The following is a 23,063-nucleotide window of genomic DNA, read 5'->3' as shown; positions in this document are numbered from 1 at the left end:
AAATTGATATGCATGAAATTTAGTATTTTATCCCCTATGGGCAAGATTTGTCTCCCAGGTGTCCTCTATACAGGTAAACAGGTAACAAGCTGAGATTAGGAGCACTCCCTTTAAGAGATCTCAGCTTATCTGTATAAAAGACACCTGTCCACAGAAGCAATCAGATTCCAATCTCTCCACCATGGGCCAAGACCAAAGAGCTGTCCAAGGATGTCGCGGGGACAAGATTGTAGACCTACAGAAGGCTGGAATGGGCTACAAGCCCATCGCCAAGCAGCGTGGTGAGAGGGTGGCAACAGGTGCGATTATTTGCAAGGTCCCCCTGCTCAGGAAATCACATGTACAGACCCATCTGAAGTTTGCTAATGAACATCTGAATGATTCAGAGGAGAACTGGGGGAAAGTGTTGTGGTCAGATGAGACCAAAATCAAGTTCTTTGGCATCAACTCAACTAGCGGCTCCTTTTCTGGACTGAAACGGCTTCCTCTGATTTCACCGCACACTGTGAGCTTCTCACCATGTGCATTAGAAGTTGCAGCAATTAACAGAGTGTCTCTATAGCAGTGGTGGTGAACTTTGGCACCCCAGATATTTTGGAACTACATGTCCCATGATGCTCAACTCCACTGCAGAGTGCATGGGCATCATGGGAAATGTAGTTCCAAAAACATCTGGGGTGTCAGGGTTCGCCATCACTGCTCTATGGTCTTCATGTCCGGGCAGGAGAATGCTCACAGTCGCCCTTTCCTTACCAGCCTGTCTTATTGGATTTCAGTCATGAAGGGTCAGCATTACATACGGGTGTTACTAAGGCGGTCTTCATGCAGATACAGCCTGCCTAGGAATGCCCGCTCTTCCAGATTGAACCACCAAGACACAATGGTATATTCATAACTTCTCCCAAAAGGCTAGCCAACTTCTTGCATAAGGATATCTGTTCCTTAAAGTAGAACCCCCCCCACATTTTAGAGCAAGGGAGGGTTATAACCTCTGTCAGATTTTTTTTTTTTTTCACCATCTTTGTCCCATTGTAGAGATTTCCCACCCCCCATCAAATCATTTTCTGCAGCTATTACCCCTTTTGTACCACCACCCCCTGCCTTTAGAATGTAAGCTCTACGAGCCGGGCCCTCCTGTACCTTTTTATGTTGTTTCCCCCCCCTATACATTGTAAAGCGCTGCGTAAACTGTTGGCACTATATAAATCGTGTATAATAATTTCCCTTCACTTCCTGTCCCATAGCCAAACAGGAAGTGAGGAAATCCCTGAAAATTTAAGGGAATTCTTCGGGGGCCTGCAGGTCACCAGAACTAGTGTCTTCGTTAGAAGATTTCTGGGGACAACCCAAAATTTGGGATTTTCTTTTTTACTTTCAACAATAATTGTAAACAGGACAAATAGAGAGGGAGCATCTCCCTAACAGGGCACAAACTGCAATACAAACTGACCAAGCATTCTATTTCCTCAGTGCTCTATCCAAAACTTTAACCGCTTCAGCCCCGGAAAGTTTTACCCCCCCCCCCCCTTCCAAACCAGAGCACTTTTTGCGATTCTGCACTGCGTCGCTTTAACTGACAATTGCTCGGTCGTGCGACATTGCACCCAAACAAAATCGACGTCCTTTTTTTTCTCAAAAATAGAACTTTCTTTTGGGGGTATTTAATCATCTCTGCAGCTTTTATTTTTTGTGCTATAAACAAAAAAAAAAGCATCAATTTTGGATAATTTTTTTTTTTTTTTTAACCTTTTGCTATAATAAATATACTTTTTTTTTTTTTAAAAGCATTTTTTTTCTCAGTTTAGGTTGATATGTATTCTTCTACATATTTTTGGTAAAAAAAAAAAAAAAAAAACGCAATAAGCATATATTGATTGGTTTGTGCAAAAGTTATAGCGTAGTTTTTTTTTTTTTTTATCATAACTGCAACATTATGGCGGGCACACTGGACACTTTTGACACTATTTTGGGACATTTATTTATACAGCGACCAGCGCTATTAAAAAAAAAGAAAAAACGCAGATCGCCACCATTACTAATAAAAAAATGCAAAAAATCTATCCCCTATTTTGTAGATGCTATAACTTTTGCTCAAACCAATCAATATACACTTATTGCGATTTCTTTTCTTTTTTTTACCAAAAATATGTAGAAGAATACATATCTGCCTAAACTGAGAAAAAAATTGCTTTTTTTTTTTTAAAAAAAAAAGGGGATATTTATTATAGCAAAAAGTAAAAAAAATATATATTTTTTTTTCAAAATTGACGCTCTTTTATCGTTTATAGCGCAAAAAAATTAAAACCACAATAAAAAATACCACCAAAAGAAAGCTCTATTTGTGGGGGAAAAAAAAAGGACGTCAAAAAGGGAATATTTATTATAGCAAAAAAGCTTTTTTTGTTTATAGCACAAAAAAATAAAAAACCGCAGAGGCGATAAAATACCACCAAAAGAAAGCTCTATTTGTGGTTAAAAAAAAAAAAAAAGGACGTGAAAAAGGGGATATTCATTATGGCAAAAAGTACAAAATATTGAGTTTTTTTCAAAATTTACGTTTTTTTTTTCTGTTTATACGCAAAAAAAAAAAAAAAAAAAAAAAAAAGCAGAGGCAATCAAATACCACCAAAAGAAAGCTCTGTTTGTGGGGGAAAGTTTTGGGCGCAGCACCACACGACCGCGCAATTGTCAGTTAAATCGATGCAGTTCCAAATTGCAAAAAAAATGGCCTGGCCATTCAGCAGTCAAATTTTCTGGGGCTGAAGTGGTTAAAGCTATAAAAAAAATAAAAAATAAAAAAAAGGCGAGAAACCACAAGATAAATGGCAAATATTTTATTGCTTTAGAAAAAAAAATAAGTATTACAGAAATGTAAGCAAATTTTAGTAATAATTATAATAATAATAAAAAAAAAAAAAAAAAAAAAAGACCCCAAAATGTAACCTCTAAAATCTAACCCTGTGACAGGTCAGTAGCACTAGCGTGGGTGGAGGGGGTCATTCTCCGATAAGAACGGTAGTGCAGACACACACGGGGCTAATTGCAGCCCAGAGGAAATGAGGGGAGTAATAGATCCGCCAGGAGATCCAGAGCGCTTGTTATAAAATGTTTTCCATAATAAAGTTTAGCTCCGCCCTCATTTCATATTAAATCGGGATTAGTATTTTTTTTTCTTCCCCCCACAATGTGGAGAGAAGAACCCCAGAACAAGTTCAGTACTTTACATTCTCAGAAGTGCATTAAAACGTATAATAAGCAGCAGGAAACGAGCCGAATCGGCAATCCGTAAAACAAAAATTGGGGGGGGAGGGGCACTGACAATCATTATATGCCCGCCCCCAGTATATAGACTACAAACCCTCATCCACCAGACATCAGCCTCCTCCTAAGTGCTCGAGTTCTCAGCCCTTTGTAGAACGGTGGTTTGTTGAAGGGCAACTCCACCTAAAAAAATCATTAGTACCAGTGAACTGAATCTCCCATTGGTTTTCTATGTTAAGCAGACCATACATTACACAATTTTTCTTTCCTGTAACCAAGAAAATGTGTTGGATTTCCCCCATCAACACAGTCACAACGCTATCGTGTTTTGCCGGCGGGGAGCCTTCCCGGCCGGCAGAGTACGATGATCATATCAATAGCCGCCGCACCGGCAGTAATCAAGAGAAAAAAAAACACAACAGGCTGGTTGTACTGAATTCGATTGATGGATCGACTTTAGTACAATCCGCCTGCCCATAGACCAATCAAATCTTTGCCGGTTCAGCGATCCATCTATGGTTGGCTTTAGGATTCCATTTACTAGAATTCCCCTCCCCCACCCACCCGCCGTAGTTGTCTCTCTCCCCTGCACAACATAAATCTGCCCCCCCCCGGCCGTTTGTGCCTCTGCCCCGCCTACAATGCTGAGATCTCCCTGTAATAGTTTCTGGCCTTGCAGGAGCGGCAGAGACACCACCCCCCCCCCCCCCCCCCCCCCCACCGGCACTTTCAGTTTATTATTAAGGCCTCATGACCACTACAGGGGTTTAACTTTTTTTTTCTTTTCTGCCCCTGAATGCCCCTCCGTGTTAACAAACACTATATTGTCAAAAGTATTGGGACACCTGCCTTTACATGACCTTTAATGGCCTCCCAGTCTTAGTCCGTAGGGTTCAATATTGAGTTGGCTCCGCCCTTTACAGATCTAACAGCTTCACCTCTTCTGGGAAGGCCGTCCACAAGGTTTAGGAGGGTGTCTATGGGAATGTTTGACCGTTCTTTCAGAAGCGCATGTGTGTGAGGTCAGGCGCTGATGTTGGACGAGAAGGCCTGGCTCGTTGTCTCCGCTCTAATTCATCCCAAAGGTGCTCTATCGGGGTTGAGGTCAGGACTCTGCACAGGTCCGTCAAGGTCCTCCGCCCCAAAATTCGCTCATCCACGTCTTTATACACTGGCCCAAGCCATTTGGTGGAGAGGGGGATTATGGTGTGGGGGTTGTTTTTCAGGGGTTGGGCTTGGCCCCCTTAGTTCTAGTGAAGGGAACTCTTAAGGCGTCAGTACACCAAGACATTTTGGACCATTTCATTCTCCCACATTTGTGGGAACAGTTTGGGGACGGCCCTTCCTGTTCCAACATGACTGCGCACCAGTGCACAAAGCAAGGTCCATAAAGACATGGACGAGCGAGTTTGGGGTGGATGAACTTGACTGGCCTGCACAGAGTCCTGACCTCAACCCAATAGAACTCCTTTTGGGATGAATTCAAGCGGAGACTGTGAGCCAGGCCTTCTTATTCAACATCAGTGCCTGACCTCACACATGTGCTTCTGGAAGAATGGGTCAAACATTCCCATAGACACCCTCCTAAACCTTGCGGACGGCCTTCCCAGAAGAGTTGAAGCTGTTATTAGCTGCAAAGGGCGGGGCCAACCCAATATTGAACCCTACGGACTAAGACGCTGTTAAAGTTCATGTAAAGTCAGGTGTCCCAATACTTTTGACAATATAGTGTATGTGACTGTGCGCACACATAGTTTACAGGCAGAAATCTGAACGTACCAAAATCGCGTTCCGGAGAAAAGCTTTTGGGCAGAAAAATGGCCAACGTGTGTAAATGCGTAAAGGGGTGTGTAAAGGGGTCAGAATAAATCACTTTTCTGGCCAATAAAATGAACGAATGCCCAAAACGCTCAACATGCCTGAACACATTTAAACTCGTTTCAAGAACGCGGCTTTGGACGCGTTTTTCTTGTCGTGAGAAAAGCGTTCATAAGCAAATCGTGTGTATGAGGCCATAGAGCGGAGAATCAATAAATGGGGGGGGGGGGGGGGGGGTGAAAATATCAGTTTTATGTGGAGTTGTCCTTTAAGCCAGAGTATTATTGGTCCAGGTGTTTTGAGGATCCACAGTGCGATATTCATAAAACTGTCAGATTCAGCGTCCACCTTGGCCAAGGCGTGGTTGTTGCCGGGGTACCAGAGTAACCTGGAGGGAGGAGATGGAGACAAGTGAGATTATCCTCTATAGACAAAAAATGAAAAAGAAAAAATCGGCAACAATACCTAGAATGCAACTGACCGTGCGGTGACACCGTGAGCTCTCAGTGCTTTGTAATACTCCAGACCCTGAGTGTTCGGGACCCGCCGGTCCTCCTCTCCCAACATCAGCAGCACCGGGGTTTTCACCCTGCCGGGGACAATAGAGACACTACTGGTGATCGGAGCTTCAGATTGGATACTCTCTGCCTGAACCCCAAGTGAGCGCAGTGTGACCCCAATATTACAGTACCAGGGTTCCAACTTGTGCCAGGGACAACACAGACTGGTGATTGCAACTTCTGATTGGATACTCATAGCTTGAACCCCAACTGACGACAGTATGACTGCAATGTGACCACCTAAACTCCAACTGAGCCCAGTGTGATCTCAATATTAACATCAAAACTCCAATTGAGCTCAGTGCGACCTCAATATTGCCACCTGAAGACGAACTGTGTCCAGTATGGTTGGTAGGTCCTCACCTGCCCGGCCTACAGACTGGTGACCCTCAACTCCAGAATGCCAACTGAGCCCAGTATGACCTCAATATTACCACCTGAACCCCAACTTAGCCCATTGTGACCTCAATATTACCACCAAATGTCAACTGATCTCAGTGTGACCTCAATATTACCACCTTTACTCCAACTGAGCCCAGTATGACCTCAATATTACCACCAAATATCAACTGATCTCAGTATGACCTCAATATTACCACCTGAACTCCAACTGAGCCCAGTATAGTACGACCCGAATATTACCACCTGAACTCAAACTGTGCCCAGTATAACCCCAATGTTACCACCCCAACTGAGCTCAGTATGACCCCAATATTACCATCTAAACCCAATTGAGCCCACTATAACCCCAATATTATAACCTGAACTCCAACTGAGCCCAGTATGACCCCAATGTTACCACCCCAACTGAGCTCAGTATGACCCCAATATTACCATCTAAACCCAATTGAGCCCACTATAACCCCAATATTATAACCTGAACTCCAACTGAGCCCAGTATGACCCCAATGTTACCACCCCAACTGAGCTCAGTATGACCCCAATATTACCATCTAAACCCAATTGAGCCCACTATAACCCCAATATTATAACCTGAACTCCAACTGAGCCCAGTATAACCCCAATGTTACCACCCCAACTGAGCTCAGTATGACCCCAATATTACCATCTAAACCCAATTGAGCCCACTATAACCCCAATATTATAACCTGAACTCCAACTGAGCCCAGTATGACCCCAATGTTACCACCCCAACTGAGCTCAGTATGACCCCAATATTACCATCTAAACCCAATTGAGCCCACTATAACCCCAATATTATAACCTGAACTCCAACTGAGCCCAGTATGACCCCAATGTTACCACCCCAACTGAGCTCAGTATGACCCCAATATTACCATCTAAACCCAATTGAGCCCACTATAACCCCAATATTATAACCTGAACTCCAACTGAGCCCAGTATGACCCCAATGTTACCACCCCAACTGAGCTCAGTATGACCCCAATATTACCATCTAAACCCAATTGAGCCCACTATAACCCCAATATTATAACCTGAACTCCAACTGAGCCCAGTATGACCCCAATGTTACCACCCCAACTGAGCTCAGTATGACCCCAATATTACCATCTAAACCCAATTGAGCCCACTATAACCCCAATATTATAACCTGAACTCCAACTGAGCCCAGTATAACCCCAATGTTACCACCCCAACTGAGCTCAGTATGACCCCAATATTACCATCTAAACCCAATTGAGCCCACTATAACCCCAATATTATAACCTGAACTCCAACTGAGCCCAGTATGACCCCAATGTTACCACCCCAACTGAGCTCAGTATGACCCCAATATTACCATCTAAACCCAATTGAGCCCACTATAACCCCAATATTATAACCTGAACTCCAACTGAGCACAGTATAACCCCAATATTACCACCTGAACTTCAAATGAGCCCAGTATGACCCCCGATATGACCACCTGAACTCCAACTGAGCCCAGTATAACCTCAATATTACCACCTGATGCCAAATGAGCCAGCACTGGGGTCATCACCTTCCGCGACAACAGACTGGAGATCGGATCTTCTGTAGGGATCCTCACTGCCTGAACCCCCAACTGATCCCAATATGACCCCAACTGAGCCCTCTCAGGACCTCAATCACCTGCTGGTGGCACTGTACTTCTGAGAGCAGAAGGTTGTAGTTCCGGTGTCCACCAGTGGATCCCAGTAATCAGTTTCCACCTGATGCTGGCTGCTGGGAGGGTATTTAGGTCCACCCCTACTAGTGCCTTTCACTCCAGTGTTTTGCTGCTGTTTGCCTTTGATCCTGATCTTGCTACTGCCAAGTCCCCTGCTCCTAGTTTTGGTTCCCCTTTGCCATCTGCTCCCTTGCACCTCTAGTTTTCCCCTGCTTTTCTTTGTTTCCACATTTTGTATATAGTTAGTTATTAATCAGGCTGTATGTTAGATATTCTATCAGTGGGTTCATGTATATTTTTATGTTTGCTTTGTTTGGATGGATTTTGTTGCACTGTAAATAAATCTCACTTAAAGTATACACAGTCTGGTCCCGTTCTTCCGAGTGTAGCTACGCAGATCTGGCCATCTCTGCTGCATTTTCTGACAAGCCCAGCGTTACCTTATTATTATAGCACAGGGCCCCCCCACCCCCCACCTGCTTGAACAGACTGGTGAACGCATTTTCTGATTAGATATTCAGTGCCTGAACCCCCAACTGAGCCTAGTGTGACCCAAATAATTACAGCACTGGGGTCCTGACCTGCCAGGGACAACTGAGACAACGGTGATCAAGCTTCTGATTGGATACTCACTGTCTGAATCCCAACTGAGCTTAGAATGACCCCATTTTTACCACTTGACCCTCACATGATCCCAGTGTTACCTCAATATTATAGCACAGGGGTCCCCCCCCACCTGCTTGAACAGACTGGTGTTTGCATTTTCAGATTGGATATTCAGTGCCCGAACCCCAACTGAGCCTAGTGTGACCCAAACAATTACAGCACTGGGGTCCTGACCTGCCAGGGACAACTGAGACAACGGTGATCAAGCTTCTGATTGGATACTCGCTGCCTGAATTCCAAATGAGCTTACGTGATCCCAGCGTGACCCCCAATATTACAGCAGATCTCTATGAGCGCTGAGACATCAAGGAAGCACAGAATGCACTGCTCCCAAGCCCAAAATAAGGTCATCCCGCAGGCACGTCCAGGGGGTGCTTTGCCAGGAGATCTTTCTACCCATGTAGGATACATATCCTGCTACATAATGTACCTTAGAAATATATATAATGGGGGATTTCTTTAACATTTCCTCCAGATGGGCCCCGGTGGGAAGAGTCTGGTAGGAGTATGCAAAGCCGGCTTCCACATGACACCTATAGAGAGATAAATAGTATCAATGTATAGATCTGCAATATTCAACAAAATAAATTCTTAATACCAGCACATTGTCTTAAGAGTCACTATAATACGCCTCGCTAGCTACTACTGCATCTAATGCAGTGATGGGCCTTGGCTTCAGGCCTCACTATAAGCCTACCTGCAGGGAATTTGTGTGTTCTTACAGGAGTGTGACATATACCTGTACCAAAAAAAAAAAACAAAGTGTTGCAGCTGAACTTACCAGTCTGGGATGTCTGTTGATCCGGTCATTGTTGGGATGTTAGTCACAGGATTGCGGACGATACAGGCTTTGTAGAAATCAGGGTATTGTCCAATAAGGTGGCAGGAGAGGAATCCTCCATGTGATCCGCCACATAACGAAACTTTCTGTGGATCTATTGGCTGCTCCTGCAGAACCTGCAGCACCGCCGTCTGTATGACGGAAGATAGGAATATTAGTAACTGCGCCATCTACTGGTACAAAAGCAGTAGACATGATTACCGCTTTCTATTGCGGATAGCTATAAAGAGACGGATCTGAGAATCTGTGTCTTTATGTGGATATATAGGGTGGTGAGTGACTGTGCCATTTAAGAGATATGTATTTTTTTTTTTAAGGATCATACTTATCTAGGTGGATGCAGCATCTGTCCCCCGGCACCTCTAACACTGAGAACCGAGCGATCCAACACCGCCAATCACTCGGTACTCAAAGTTCCCTGAGCAGGGGGGCAGGAGGGAGTGGGAGCAGCCAGCTCAGGCTCTCCTCTCAGTGGCTCCCCGAGAGGCTGAGCCAGGTGCCAGTTCTAGGTGTGTGGGCAGATCCCGACTCCATTGTCGGGATCTTGCCCGAGCCTGGAACGCCTCTGTCTGATGTAGTCCGTTGTCTGCTGAAAATGGGTCACAGGGGTGCAGAACGGGAGAAGTACAATCAAATGAGCTTTGGCCGTACTCCTCTTTTACTGGTGGATTAGAGAACCCATGTGTCTTTATGTGGACCTATAGGGTGGCGAGGGACTGTGCCATTTAATGGTGGATCATGGAATGGACGTCTCTCTAATGTGGATAGATGGAGTGGTGAGCGACAGTCGCTCACAGTGGCCATTTATTTGTACTGTCAAAATATTGGTCAGGGGACACATTAGATACTTTTGCTGCCATGGTGCTATATTTGGCTGCAGGCTGGTCGGTAAGCTGAGCTAGGAATTTTCTTTGGTTTTGTTTGTGCTCCTCGCTGCAAAGGCCAGTTATAAGTGGGGGCAGTGTCCATTTGTACAGAAAAACGAGCCACCCGGCGACACATATATGTACACAGTGTGAGGGCATAAAAGCCCACCCATTTGCCGCCATACGTACGAGTTAGGCAGGCGGCAAGGAAGAAGGAAAAAATCCTGGACGGCTGTACTCCGCTGAAGGCATCTTTATTGAAAAATGTTTTAAAATCCAACACGGTCACTTCATGCACAGACAAAACAGGGAAAGCCAGCTAACATGTTTCACACCATGCGTTGGTGCTTAATCATGATTAAGCACCAACGCATGGTGTGAAATATGTTAGCTGGGTTTCCCTGTTTTGTCTGTGCATGAAGTGACCGTGTTGGATTTAAAAAAAAATTTCAATAAAGATGCCTTCAGCGGAGTGAGGCCGTCCAGGATTTTTTCTCTCTTCTAAATCTTGTGCAGAGCCAGCACCTGTGAGTTTCTAATAGGACGGGTGTTTCCAAGAGGTCTGGAGCTTTTTGGAGCGGCAATCCCTTGTTCATATTGCTTGCAGGCGGCAAGGGGTAAAAAAACACTGCTTTATGTAGATTGATGGGGTGGCGAGTGACCATGCCATCTAATAGCTGAACATGAAACAAGGCAGACATAGAAGTGAAGATGATAAAAACGGTCAATACAGACAAGGAGGACAGGTGCACTTACCTGAACATCCTTCACATCCTGATCACCGACTTTCCCTGGCAGGGACATCAAATTGTCCTGCCCGAAGCCCAGCGATCCCCGATAATTCACTGCCATGGCAGAGAAGAGAAGAAGTGAATTTGGAGGTACACAGTTTAATGTCTATATATCCGTACAGAACGCAGAGTCTCACCTAACTGAACAGCGAAGCCCATCTTACACAGCACAGCCGGGAACAGCATCCACTCGCTGACAAACACGGAGTGCGGCCCGCCTGCGGGGGGGGGGGAAAAGGACAGAGTGACACGTGGTACAGACAGAGGAACCAACAACACAGACAGAAGGCACTGCCAGCAACGAACCATGAGGAAAAACCACCAGGGGGATCCGACTCTCCTCGGGAACGTTCTGAGGCCTCATGAAGATCGATTCGTATTCCAAACCAGCTGCAAAAGTAACAAAATCAGGATGTAAGCATTCAATGAAAAAAAGCAAAAACATTATTCCAGAAAAAAAAAAAAAAAAAGACAATTGTGCAAAACAAATTGTTTTAGAAATTGTAGAAATTTTATGAAGGTGTATTTTAATATGTATTGTCGGTGTCTCTCAGTGTTAGTACTCCCGCAGCCCGGTCTAAAGAGATGACCGGGGTGGACTGACGCTGGTTGAGGTCCGTTTGGTAGTGGAAAGCTCCTTGGGGATGTAGAGAAGTGTTTGCAGAGTGGAGATATGTCCGCCAGGGAAGGGCCCCTGTGCAATGAACAGAACGATCGTCTGGGGGGGGGGGGGGGGGGGGAATGTGTTAGCTCTACAAAGACAATATCGGTTTAGCCGATGTGCGCTCGTGTCACCCCTGTATGCCTGATCAACATTTTTGGGGTGCCATGGCTTATACCTGCAGATAATCTCCCATCCACAGAGACAGTAGTATAGCCCAGGTATGTTTTGTTCTCTGAACAAAGCAGAATAAGGATTCACGAACAAACTGTAAAAACAGGAGCCTTTGAATCCTTGTGGTCAGGAGTGGAGTTAATAATCTCAGGCTTCTTTGATACAGAGACAGGGGGGCTGGAGATCGTACACACAGCCCCTGCCCAGACACGCCCATAAGACTCCCCTAGTCATTATCCATTGGTTGTTGTATAAAATTCGTCTTGTTTGAAAGGATTTCCTGTGTTGACATTCATATCCTGTGAGGTCATATCCTGTGGTGGAAGCAATTGGCTGTTGGGGCCAGCACTTCCTGTTTGTGACTTCCTGTTGGTGTATGTGAATGAAAGCAGAGAGCCTCTGCCCAGCAGGGCAGATGAACGAACGTTGGAGCTAAGACGGTGATTATGTCTGTTTACTGGGGAAATGTGGGAGACATGGGTTGTTTAAAGATGCATTATACCATTAGACTGAGAGGGTGCGTATTAGCGCAGGTGAGATTGATTACGTATAGCGTAATCTACGCGTCAATGGTCAGTTCAGCGTTATTGATCAATAAAGACTTGAGAACAGTTGATGTTACAGCGCAGATGCTAGTAAAGGCATCCGGAGGTTCCTCTGCATGTTGCTACAGCCAATCGCTCATTATGGCTCCCATTAAGATTTTAGGAGCCAGGACCATCATCAGAAAACACGGGGCTCCTAATGGCCTCTTTGTTGGGGGACCCTCTAGCCTCCCTCCAAAAATCCCTAGTGGCTAAGTGGGCTTCACTCACTAAAATGGAGATTGTTGTGGTATTTAGGTGATCTGACACATCTTTCCCAAATATCGCACGCAAAGCTAAAAATGCCAAATTCACTATCCCTGTGGGTGGTATTTATCTCAAAATCCAAAAACGCTTGGTAAATACTGCATAATACGGTGTTAAAGTCAATTCACTATAAAGGAGAGAAATAAACAAATGCATGCGGTAAATAAGTAGTGATCCAGGCATATGATAGTTAAGGATCATGTTGAATTTTTTTTTAGCTGGTTGTTAAGGAGCCGACATGCTGCCTACATTCTTAACAACCAGTAAATAGATAGTTGTTATGAAGTAGGCGGCCGCTGCGTCCCTAACAACCATAACTAATTTGCCGTCAGCCGTTTGCCCCGCTGACAGCAAAATGTATACAAAAGCAGTGCCGGAATAAAAAAAAAAAATAAATAAATAAATAAAGCGTAGCCCCCCCCCCCCCCATCCATACCAGGCCCTTGGGGGTCTGGTATGGATATTGAGGGGAACCCCACACCACAATTAAGAAAAATAATTGGTGTAGGGTTCCTCCCAAAATCCATACCAGAACCTTATCTGAGCATGCAGCCCAGAAAAGGACAAGGGTGGGCTGATCGAGTGTCCCTCCCCCCCCCCCCCCGAACCTCATCTATTGATTGTAAACTCGCAGGAGCAGAGCCCACCTAACCCTCTTGTATTGAATTGCATTGATGCTATATTTTCTCCCTTTATAGCGTAAAGCGCTGCACAAACTGTTGGCGCAATATAAATCCTGTATAATAATAATACTATACTATGTACAACATAATCATTCACATGGGGGTGGGTGGTATCTGGAGGCTCCCTTGTTAATTGGGGCTTTCAGATTCCGAAAAGTCACCCCCTGCACCCCCACAATGGCGCATTACAAAGCTACCTGCGTCTGGGCCTGATTGGATGCAGAACAAAGGCTGGAAGACAGAGTGACATCAAGCTGCTGCTATCGATCTGCTTAGGGCTGGGCCCCCACTTGCGTGCCCCCCCCCCCACTGGTGGCCCTATCAGGAACTTACGGTATTGGTGGTTCTCCTGTTCCGGAGGTGGTTTGTGGCTTATGTAGCTCCAGGTTATATCTGCTAAGGGCTTCTCCTCCTCCAAGGACACCCAGCTAATCTCCTCCTCCCTTCCAGCCGGCGGAAGAAATCCCACTTTCTGTACAGAGAGAACAACAGTATGTCTGTAGGATGGTGGAAGAAAGTTAAGGACAGGAATGACCACATATCCGAGTTATTGGACTCACCACAGTTGGAGGACAGCTTGGAGAGGAAAACCTGACAACCAACAAATCGCGATCAATCGCCATCAGCTTCCAGCTACCAGGCGAGGAGTCTGGTGGGATAAGGTAGAGACAGAGGGGTGCATTTACTAAAGGCAAATAGACTGTGCCTTTTTGCAAGCACAGTTGCTCCAGAGCAGTGATGGTAAACCTTGGCACCCCAGATGTTTTGGAACTACAATTCCCATGATGCTCAACTACAATCCAGAGTACATGAGCATCATGGGAAATGTAGTTCCAAAACATCTGGGGTGCCAAAGGTTTGCCATCACTGCTCCAGAGCTTAGTAAATAAGGGAAAGCTCTGCTGACTTCCATCATCCAATCATGTGCAAGCAAAAATCGTTTTGTTTTTTTTTCCTTGCATGCGATTGGGTATTCATTGTAAAGTGACGCTTTACCGCATTTACGAAGCTCTTCTTCAACAACTACACTTGCGCAGTCTATTTGCCTTTAGTAAATCAACCCCTGGTACAAAAGTAAAAAAATGTAGCAAGAAATGTGATTTAAAGAGAGGAGAGAACTGCATATTATTATTTTGGTAAGTGTAATCGGCAGACGCAGCTCATCACCTGACCACCACCAGCAAACTACACATAACTGTTCCGATATTTACTATGGTGCGCTCCTGTTCTCTTCATGCACAGCCCTTAAATTAGCCATAGGGGGAGATTTACTAAACATGGAAGAGCTCAGAATCTGGTGCAAGCTGTGCATGGGAGCCAATCAGCTTCCAACTTCAGCTTGTTCAATCAAGCTTCGAAATAAGGCCGGGTTCACGCTGGTACGACAAACGCTTCGACATTGGGAGATCATGTTGCAGGACGTGTGAAAATCAATGTTTCCCTATGGGAGCCGTCTTAACTGGTCCGACACAAGTCTTTGAAAATGCTCCCTGCACTACTTTGGTCTGACTTTGATCCTACTTCAGCCGATTGAATATTACTGAAGTTGGATCGCTGTCTTGACTGATCAGACTTTGGCATGCGACTTGTGCTCTGATGATCTTGAAGGGGAACTCCATGCCAAATAAAAAAAAAAAAAAAAAAAAAAAAAAATGCATGGGTCCCCCCTCCCAGACCGAAGGGCCTGATATACTCTCCTATGGGCTTTAAGGGAACCCCCCCACATTGAAAAAACCGCGTGGGGGGTCCCCCCAAAATCCAGCGAGCCTCCTGAACCGTACCAGGCTGCATGCCCGCAACATAGGGGGGTGGCATATTGATGAGGACAAGGGCCTCTTCCCGACAATCCTAGCTGTTGGTATTGGTATCTGCGGGCGCGGGGCTTATCATAATCTGGAAACCCCATTTAACAAGGGGGCCCACATATCCCGGCCCCTCACCCCATGTGAATGAGTATGGGGTACATTGTACCCCTACCTATTCACCTTAAAAGAAAGAAAAAAAAAAAAAAAAAAAGTGTCAAAAATAAAATACATTATACTAGTTTTTAAAATAATTTATTAAGGCAGCTCCGTCGTCTGTCGAGCTCTTCTCCCCTCTCTAGCTCTTCTGTGTCCTCCGCTGTCATCTTCTGCCTCTGAAGGTTCTTCCCTGCTCTCTCTCTGGTTCTTCTCCCTCTGTCCACTGTCTTCTGCGCGGTCTCCTCCGCTGTCTTGTCTAATGCTGGGTGCGCGGTGTGCCACTACTTATATTGGCATGGTGCAAGGTCATCGGTTGATGTCATCCGGAGGCCCCACCCCTTATGACTTCACCGCCTGGGCCATGATAGGGTGGTGACGTCATAAGGGGGGGGCCTCCGGTGACCCCGCTCCATGCCAATTTAAGTAGTGGCACACGGCGCACCCAGCATTAGAGCGGGAGAGATCGTTGAGTCATCATCGGAAGAAGAACGGAGCGAGAAGATAGCAGAGAAGACCTGGACAGCGAAGAAGAAGCAGACAGAGGGAGAAGAACCCGGAGACGGCTAGAAGACATCTGCGGGGAGCGGAGAAGAGCCAGAGAGGGGAGAACAACCGGCAGAGGCAGAAGACATCAGTGGAGGAGGCAAAAGAGCCGGAGAGGGGAGAAATTGGAAAAGACGACGGAGCTGCCTTAATAAATTACTTAATAAAATTACTTTAAAAACGTCTTATTTTTGACACATGCCCCCCGCACCCCCCCCCCCCCCCCCCATGTTCAGGGCATTTGGCCTGGTACATTCAGAAGGGGTGGGCCACCCCCTTTCCTGGCCTGCCGGGCTGTGTGCTTGGTTAAGTGTCTGGTATGGATTTTGGGGGGACCCCAACGCTGTTATTTCGGCGTGGGGGTTCCCCTCAAAATCCATAACAGACCGAAGGGCCTGGTATGCTGTTGGAGGGGGAACCCATGACGTTTTTTTTTTTTTTTTACATTTTGCGTGGGAGTTCCCCCTAAAGATTCATACCAGACACAGTGCCTGGTATTGTCGGGGAACAAAGTCGGATCCCCGTTCATTGAAGTCGGACACATGTCGGACTTCAAGTCGCAGGGCAAAGTCGGAACCAAAGTAGTATGACTGTCGTGTCTACCAGTGTGAACCCGGCCTAAAACCTGGAAGTCGATTGGTTTCTACGCAGAGCGGCAACTAGGTTTTGCCCTCTTCAGGTTTTAGTAGATGACCCCCACAGTATGTTCCCGAGTGGTGCAATTGGTTAGCGGTGTTCACATTCATAATTAATGGAGCCTTTTGCTCACACCGCGGCTCACAAAGTACCCCACTGCCTGGAACCACCCAAACATTGCTCTAAGCCAATATATATCCCCAGGAACAGGTTACTCTGGGTCAGGTCTTGGCTATAAAACAGCACAATCTTCCTCTCTAGTGTCATTTGACAGGAGGCTGCTGTGCTACATTCATACCTTTAGACTGGAGGAGAGTCACGCTTTTGGCCATCGTATCCACTACATACAAATTCTGCGTGAAGAAAATATTGAAATGTGACTTTTTTTTTTTTTTATTCTTTTTATTACATTTTTTAAACATATTACAAATAAGCCACTTACAAAGTGTCAACGTAAACAAAAAAAATAAAAAAATTAATAAAAAAAAAATAAAAAAAAATATTAAATGATAAACGCACACTGCTAGACATACACACAGTTCATGATGCTGAGAAGGGACAGAAAATGGCTGATCACACACTGGATCAGCTACCTTACCTGCTGACTGTGCAGCATTGTATCCACAATGACCCTTTGACTGTCCGCTGACCAGCAGAACGGAGCCAGCAGCCAGGTGTAAAGTCCCTCAAACTTTCCTGCAGAGAGAAAAATCGGGATTAGACCAGACTGGGAATGTCAGGATGGAGGACAATCCAGCCAGCAACCCCACTCACCATCACTGGATCTGGGCACAATGTCCACCACCACAGATGTCACCTTTGTGTACCAATCATACTGGAAGAAATAAGATGAGAATCTAGAATTAGGTTGGCGATAGCTCACCATGGTTAGGAAGAGCGCAAGTTAGAAACCAGCCACAGGCCTTGCCTGGTTATCAAGACAAGGAGTGTAAACCTTCCATAGGTGACTGCGACACCTCCGAGAAGAGCACCAGCCATAAACCAGCCACAGGCCTTTCATGGTGATGTGATCAAAGTCCAGTGATTAGTGTGGATTTCCAAACCTTGGAAAGGTTGGTCCTGCTGTCTGTGTCCCCATACTGGAGATTTACACTCACTTCCTCTACTGGTGTTCATAATGTCCAGTGAGGGGAAATCTCTACTGGGGATACTGTTAGATCCTCTGTCAGCATTTAATTATTGTCAGTGTTCCCATGGGATATCGCCTATCACTTCCTGTCCTGGTGATGGGGAGGGGGTGATAAAGAACGAAGTGGTAGGAAACACACAGCAGTATAAACTCGTATTTTTAGGCCCCCTTTCACACTGGGGCTTTTTCAGGCTCTTTAGCATTACAAAAGCACCTGTAAAGCGCTTGAAAGAAGCCGCAACTGCAATCCCAATGTAAAAGCCTGAGTGCTTTCACACTGAGACCCCTTTCACACTGTGGCGTTTTTCCAGGCGCTTTAGCGTTAAAAAAAAGCACCTGTAAAGCACCTGAAAGAAGCCGCAACTGCAATCCCAATGTAAAAGCCCCGAGTGCTTTCACACTGAGGCGCTGCGCTGGCAGGGCGTCAAAAAAAGTCCTGCAAGCAGCTTCTTTGCAGCGCTTTTGGAGCGGTGAATACAACGCTCCTAAAGCGCCCCTTCCCATTGAAATCAATGGGAAGCGCCTGTAAAACGCCCTTAAAAGCGCAGCAGCGTTTTGTGGGCGCTTTTAACCCTTTATTTGGCCACTAGCAGGGGTTAAAAGCGCCCCAATAACACTTGAAAAACGCTGGTAAAGCGCTGCTAGTTTAAGCGGCGCTTTACGAGTGTTTTTCGGGCGCTGACATTGTGAAAGGGCTCTTAAAGCACTTGGGCTTTCACATTGAGACTGCAAATGAGGCTTCTTTCAAGCGCTTTACAGGCACTTTTTTTTTTTTAAACGCTAAAGCGCCTGAAAAACGCCCCAGTGTGAAAGGGGTCTTACAAAGAAATAATAGTAACTCTTTTTGTATTGCTCTGTATCTTCAAGTCCTGGTGACCCCCATTCTGCTAATTTCTTGTCCTTGCTACCCCAATTAATTTTCCAAAAATTACTAATAATAATAATAAATAATAATAATGAACTTATTATTAATTTGTTACATTCCATATGTTTAGATGCGGCATTCGTTATTTCGGATAATTCGTAACTTTGGATAAATTCTGATTATTTACGTTCCCTCACAGCCAAAATTTGAAAGGAAATTCCAATAGTTATAATTTAATAGTTATCATTAGTTGGCTATTATTTTGGATTTTCAAATTTTTTGATTTTCTTATTTTAGAATTTCTGAATTTATTTGAATTAATAAATTTTGATCATAACGAATGACATGAAAAACGAAAAACAAAAACAAAAACGAACACAAATACATTTTTTGCCAGTGTGCATGTCTAATTTACATACTAGTATATATATATATATATATATATATATATATATATATATATATATATATATATATATATATATATATATATATACACACACACACACACACACACACACACACACACACACACACATACATACATATATATATATATATATATATATATATATATATATATATATTAAATTATAGCTATTGGAATTTCCTTTCAAATTTGGCTGTGAGGGGACGTAAATAATCAGAATTTGTCCTCAAGGTCCCTAACTCACTTTTATAAACATACTGGGGTCAATTTAGACAGGAGCCAATTATCTGACCAGCATGTCTTTGGGGTGTGGAAGGAAACTGGAGTACCCGGAGGAAACCAACACAGGCTCAGAGGAGAACATGCAAACTCCAGGCAGGTAGTGCTCTGGTTGGGATTTGAACCAGTGACCCCCCCCCCCCCCCCAGTGCTGCTAGGAGAACAGTGCTATATAAAGGTTTATCATGATTGTATAATGACAGATCTGACAGACAGCATACATGGACAGAGGAGATCGGGTACCATGAGCAGCTGGCAGCATTGTAGATGAGGGCCGAACATGTCACACTTCAGATACACAACACGACACTTGTCTGGGCTGAGCCGCGGGGAGAAGACAGCCGAGTTATCCACAGAGAGAGTCTCTGAAAGAGAGAGAGACAGACACAAAAGACACTCACAGTCGTCCAATAACACCAGAGGGGGGGGCGCTATGGTATCCTGTCCTTGTATATTGTTATCAGCGGAGTACACAGAACACTGAGCCAGTCACATCAGTCCCTATACCAGTGGAGCTTACACTCTAATGTCCCCCCACAATCACACACCATTATACATTTTTATAGCTCTGACATAAACCGCAGTGCTGTATAGAGAACACTGAGCCAGTCAGTTCATTCTCTGTACCAAAAGAGCTTACACACTAATGTTTCACCACAGTCACACACCATTATTATTATACAAATTTTTCTTTTAACATAAAAGTATTATTATACATTTATATAGCTCTGACATATACCACAGTGCGGCACACCAGTTCACAACAGTCTCTGTGTCTGAGGAGCTTACACTCTAATATCCCCCCACAGTCACACGTTATTATAAAATGTATATAGCTCTGAAATATACCGCAGTGCTGTACAGGGAACACTGAGCCAGGCACATTAGTCTCAGAGGAGCTTACACTCTAATGCCCCCCCCCCCCCCAGTCACACACTATTATAATTTTATAGCTCTGACATATACCACAGTGCTGCACACTGAGCCAGTCACATCAGTCTCTGTACCAGAGGAGCTTACACTCTATAATAACAGGATGTGACTGTGAGGGGGACATTAGAGTGCAAGCTCCTCTGGTACAGAGACTAATGTGACTGGTTCAGTGTGCAGCACTGTGGTATATGTCAGAGCTATAAAATTATAATAACAGGATGTGACTGAGGGGGACATTAGAGTGCAAGCTCCTCTGGTACAGAGACTAATGTGACTGGTTCAGTGTGCAGCACTGTGGTATATGTCAGAGCTATAAAATTATAATAACAGGATGTGACTGTGGGGGGGGGGACATTAATTGCATAGCTCTGACATATACCGCAGTGCTGTACAGAGAACAATGTAGGCAGTACGGAGGACGTTGTAGAGGGCAGGGATAATAACTTGGATCTTTGACTCACCACATTTTCCTCCGGTCAGGTCTACGAAGAACAGAGCTGATCTGTGGGGGGAGAGATCAGAGTGAGACAACCCAGAATAACTCCCCCGAACTCCACCCCACCATATGAGGCTCTTACCTCCTGTTGGCACAGTATTTTAGGCCCACTCTGAAGGGACTGTGCCACCACCCAACAAACACAACACCGGTGTCATCCGGGGACCAGAAAGCCTATAGGGAGAGATGGATGGTGATGAGGAAAGTGATTTCATTTTAGTGATGGGGGTGGATATAGACAAGGATGGGGTGGAGGTGGAAGATGCAGGGTCCTCTCACCTGTCCTGGCGATACATGTTCTGGGATCCCCTCCAAGACAGAGATATTGCAGCTCTCGATGTCTAGCACACACAGCACTGGGGTGCTCTTATTCACTAGGCCCTCGCCCCAATCTTCATGCAGCACAAACTGATCACCCTGCAGGACAGAGAGAAATGTCAACGACAATCACCCCGAGGGGGCATAGCAATCCCAAGAGAAGAGTGACTGAGCAGTATTAAAAATCTTTTAGTAGGCAAGACATTTTAACTTTTGAGAACTTCATTTAGCTGCTCAATTTTGTTTTTTTTTTTTAATAAAAAAAAAAAAAAAAAACTGAGTATTTATGTAACACCATCTCCCAATCAAGTTCTAACTCATCCAGCAACAGGAAAGGGGCGACTCCATTTCTGACCTCACCCTATTTCTCAGTGCACTGTTTAATTGGGCAACTACGTGGCAAATGAGGTTTAATGTTGATAAATGTAAAACGTTCTGCACTTGGGGGCAAAGAATATGCATCATACATACTAGGGGGGAGTACAATACTAGGAGGAGGGAGATCCGTAATGGAGAAGGATCTGGGGATTTTGGTAGATCACAAGCTCGATAATAGCATGCAATGCCAAGCTGCAGTTTCCAAAGCGAGCAAAGTCCTTTCTTGTATAAGAGAGGTATGGACTCCAGAGAGAGAGAGAGAGAGAGAGAGAGGAGAGAGAGAGAGAGATATCATTTTGTCCCCTCTGTACAAATCATTAGTAAGACCTCATCTGGAATTTGCAGTTCAGTTTTGGGCACCAGTTCTCATAAAGGATATCGGGGAACTGGAGAAAGTGCAGAGAAGGGCAACCAAACTGATAAGAGGCATGGAGGAGCTCAGCTATGAGGAAAGATTAGAGGAACTGAATTTATTCTCTTGAGAAGAGGAGATTAAAAAGGGGGATATGTATATGTATCACCATGTACAAATATATAAGGGGTCCATATAATTAACTTGGTGTTGAGTGATTCACTTTACAGTCATCACAGAGGACAAGGGGGCACTCTTTATGAGGAAAACCAATTTCATCTCTAAATATGGAAAGGTTTCTTCACAGTAAGAGCTGTGAAAATGTGGAATGGACTTCCTTGAGGTGGTTCTGGCCAGCTCAGTAGATTGCTTTAAGAAATTCCTGGATTCTTTCCTAAATGTACAGAATATAACTGGGTACTGACATTTATAGGTAAAGTTGATCCGGGGGAAAATCTGATTGCCTCTTGGGGGATCAGGAAGGGATTTTCTTCCTTGTTGGAGCAAATTGGATCATGCTTTGCTGGGGTTTTTTGCCTTCTTCTGGATCAACTGTGGGTGAAGGATTGTGTATATGGGATTGTATGATATTTTTTATTTATTTTTATAGTTGAAATAGATGGACACACCCTTGGATTTTTACATATAGTCAGATGGAAGGGGTTTGCCTTCTAATAAATAAATATATATATATTTATTAGAAGGCAAACCCCCTCCATCTGACTGTGGAAAGGTGAGGTGGACGATACAATCATTCAGTATAGCTCCTCACCTTAACCACTTTATCAGTGCCATCATCATCTTCATCTGCAGAGGCGGGAAGATCTGCGGCTGAGGCTTCGAAGAACGACTTGGTCTTGGGTCTCTTCTTCTCAGAGATGTACAGCAAATGAGACTCGGAGTGCGACCAGGACAGACAGCCGAACTGCTCTGCAGGGACAGAAGGTAGAACCTAATGAACAAATGGGGGACAGGTGGACATAGGACTCGGACAACCCCCTCCCTCAATGTGATGGAAACACAGCGTCTGCCATCTTATTTCTGCACTCAGTTGCTGTAGTGTTTTTGTATGTGAACAGTTCTGGTATAAGAACAATAGTATCACTCACCATCTTCGTACACCTTCCCGTGTTTGTCCAGTGCTGTCAGGTTGATGCTCTTCCCCTTGCGGTTCTTGTCCCAGATCTGGAGAGAGGATGACTTTCATATTGGTATGGATTGGATACACCACAGGGATCAACCCCTTTCCCGGAAGTTTGGCATCAATCCCACTACCTACCCTCCAGGAACCCAAGGGTCCTCTCCCCTTCCCAGCCTCCAGTAATCGAGCGTCCTCTCGCCCTTCCCACCCTTCGTGAGCCGGGCATTCTTCCCCCTTTCCAGCCCTCCAAGAATTGAGCCTCCTTTCCCACCTCCAAGAACCAGGCGCCCTCCACCGTT

General features: G+C 44.9%; 1 protein-coding gene across 1 annotated transcript; it reads right to left on the bottom strand.

Moving 5' to 3' along the window:
- Positions 1–4,913: 4,913 nt before the first annotated feature.
- APEH (acylaminoacyl-peptide hydrolase) lies at positions 4,914–22,808 on the bottom strand (the record flags this gene model as incomplete). Its single annotated transcript, XM_077466622.1, is given in 18 exon segments — positions 4,914–5,467; positions 5,561–5,668; positions 8,847–8,948; positions 9,197–9,387; positions 10,879–10,967; positions 11,051–11,131; positions 11,220–11,303; positions 13,616–13,754; positions 13,843–13,931; positions 16,721–16,775; positions 17,021–17,118; positions 17,197–17,257; positions 19,390–19,511; positions 20,541–20,581; positions 20,658–20,749; positions 20,855–20,992; positions 22,396–22,553; positions 22,733–22,808. Coding segments are annotated over 18 exon segments (2,001 nt in total), but the record flags the coding sequence as incomplete, so codon positions are not given.
- Positions 22,809–23,063: the final 255 nt, after the last annotated feature.

Source organism: Lithobates pipiens, unplaced genomic scaffold (assembly GCF_037356315.1).
Source record: "Lithobates pipiens isolate NorthernLeopardFrog02 unplaced genomic scaffold, aLitPip1_a1.2 Scaffold_353, whole genome shotgun sequence".
Lineage (NCBI taxonomy): Eukaryota > Metazoa > Chordata > Amphibia > Anura > Ranidae > Lithobates > Lithobates pipiens.
The sequence above is the reverse complement of the archived record's forward strand: the minus strand, read 5'-3'. Positions and strand labels throughout refer to the sequence as shown.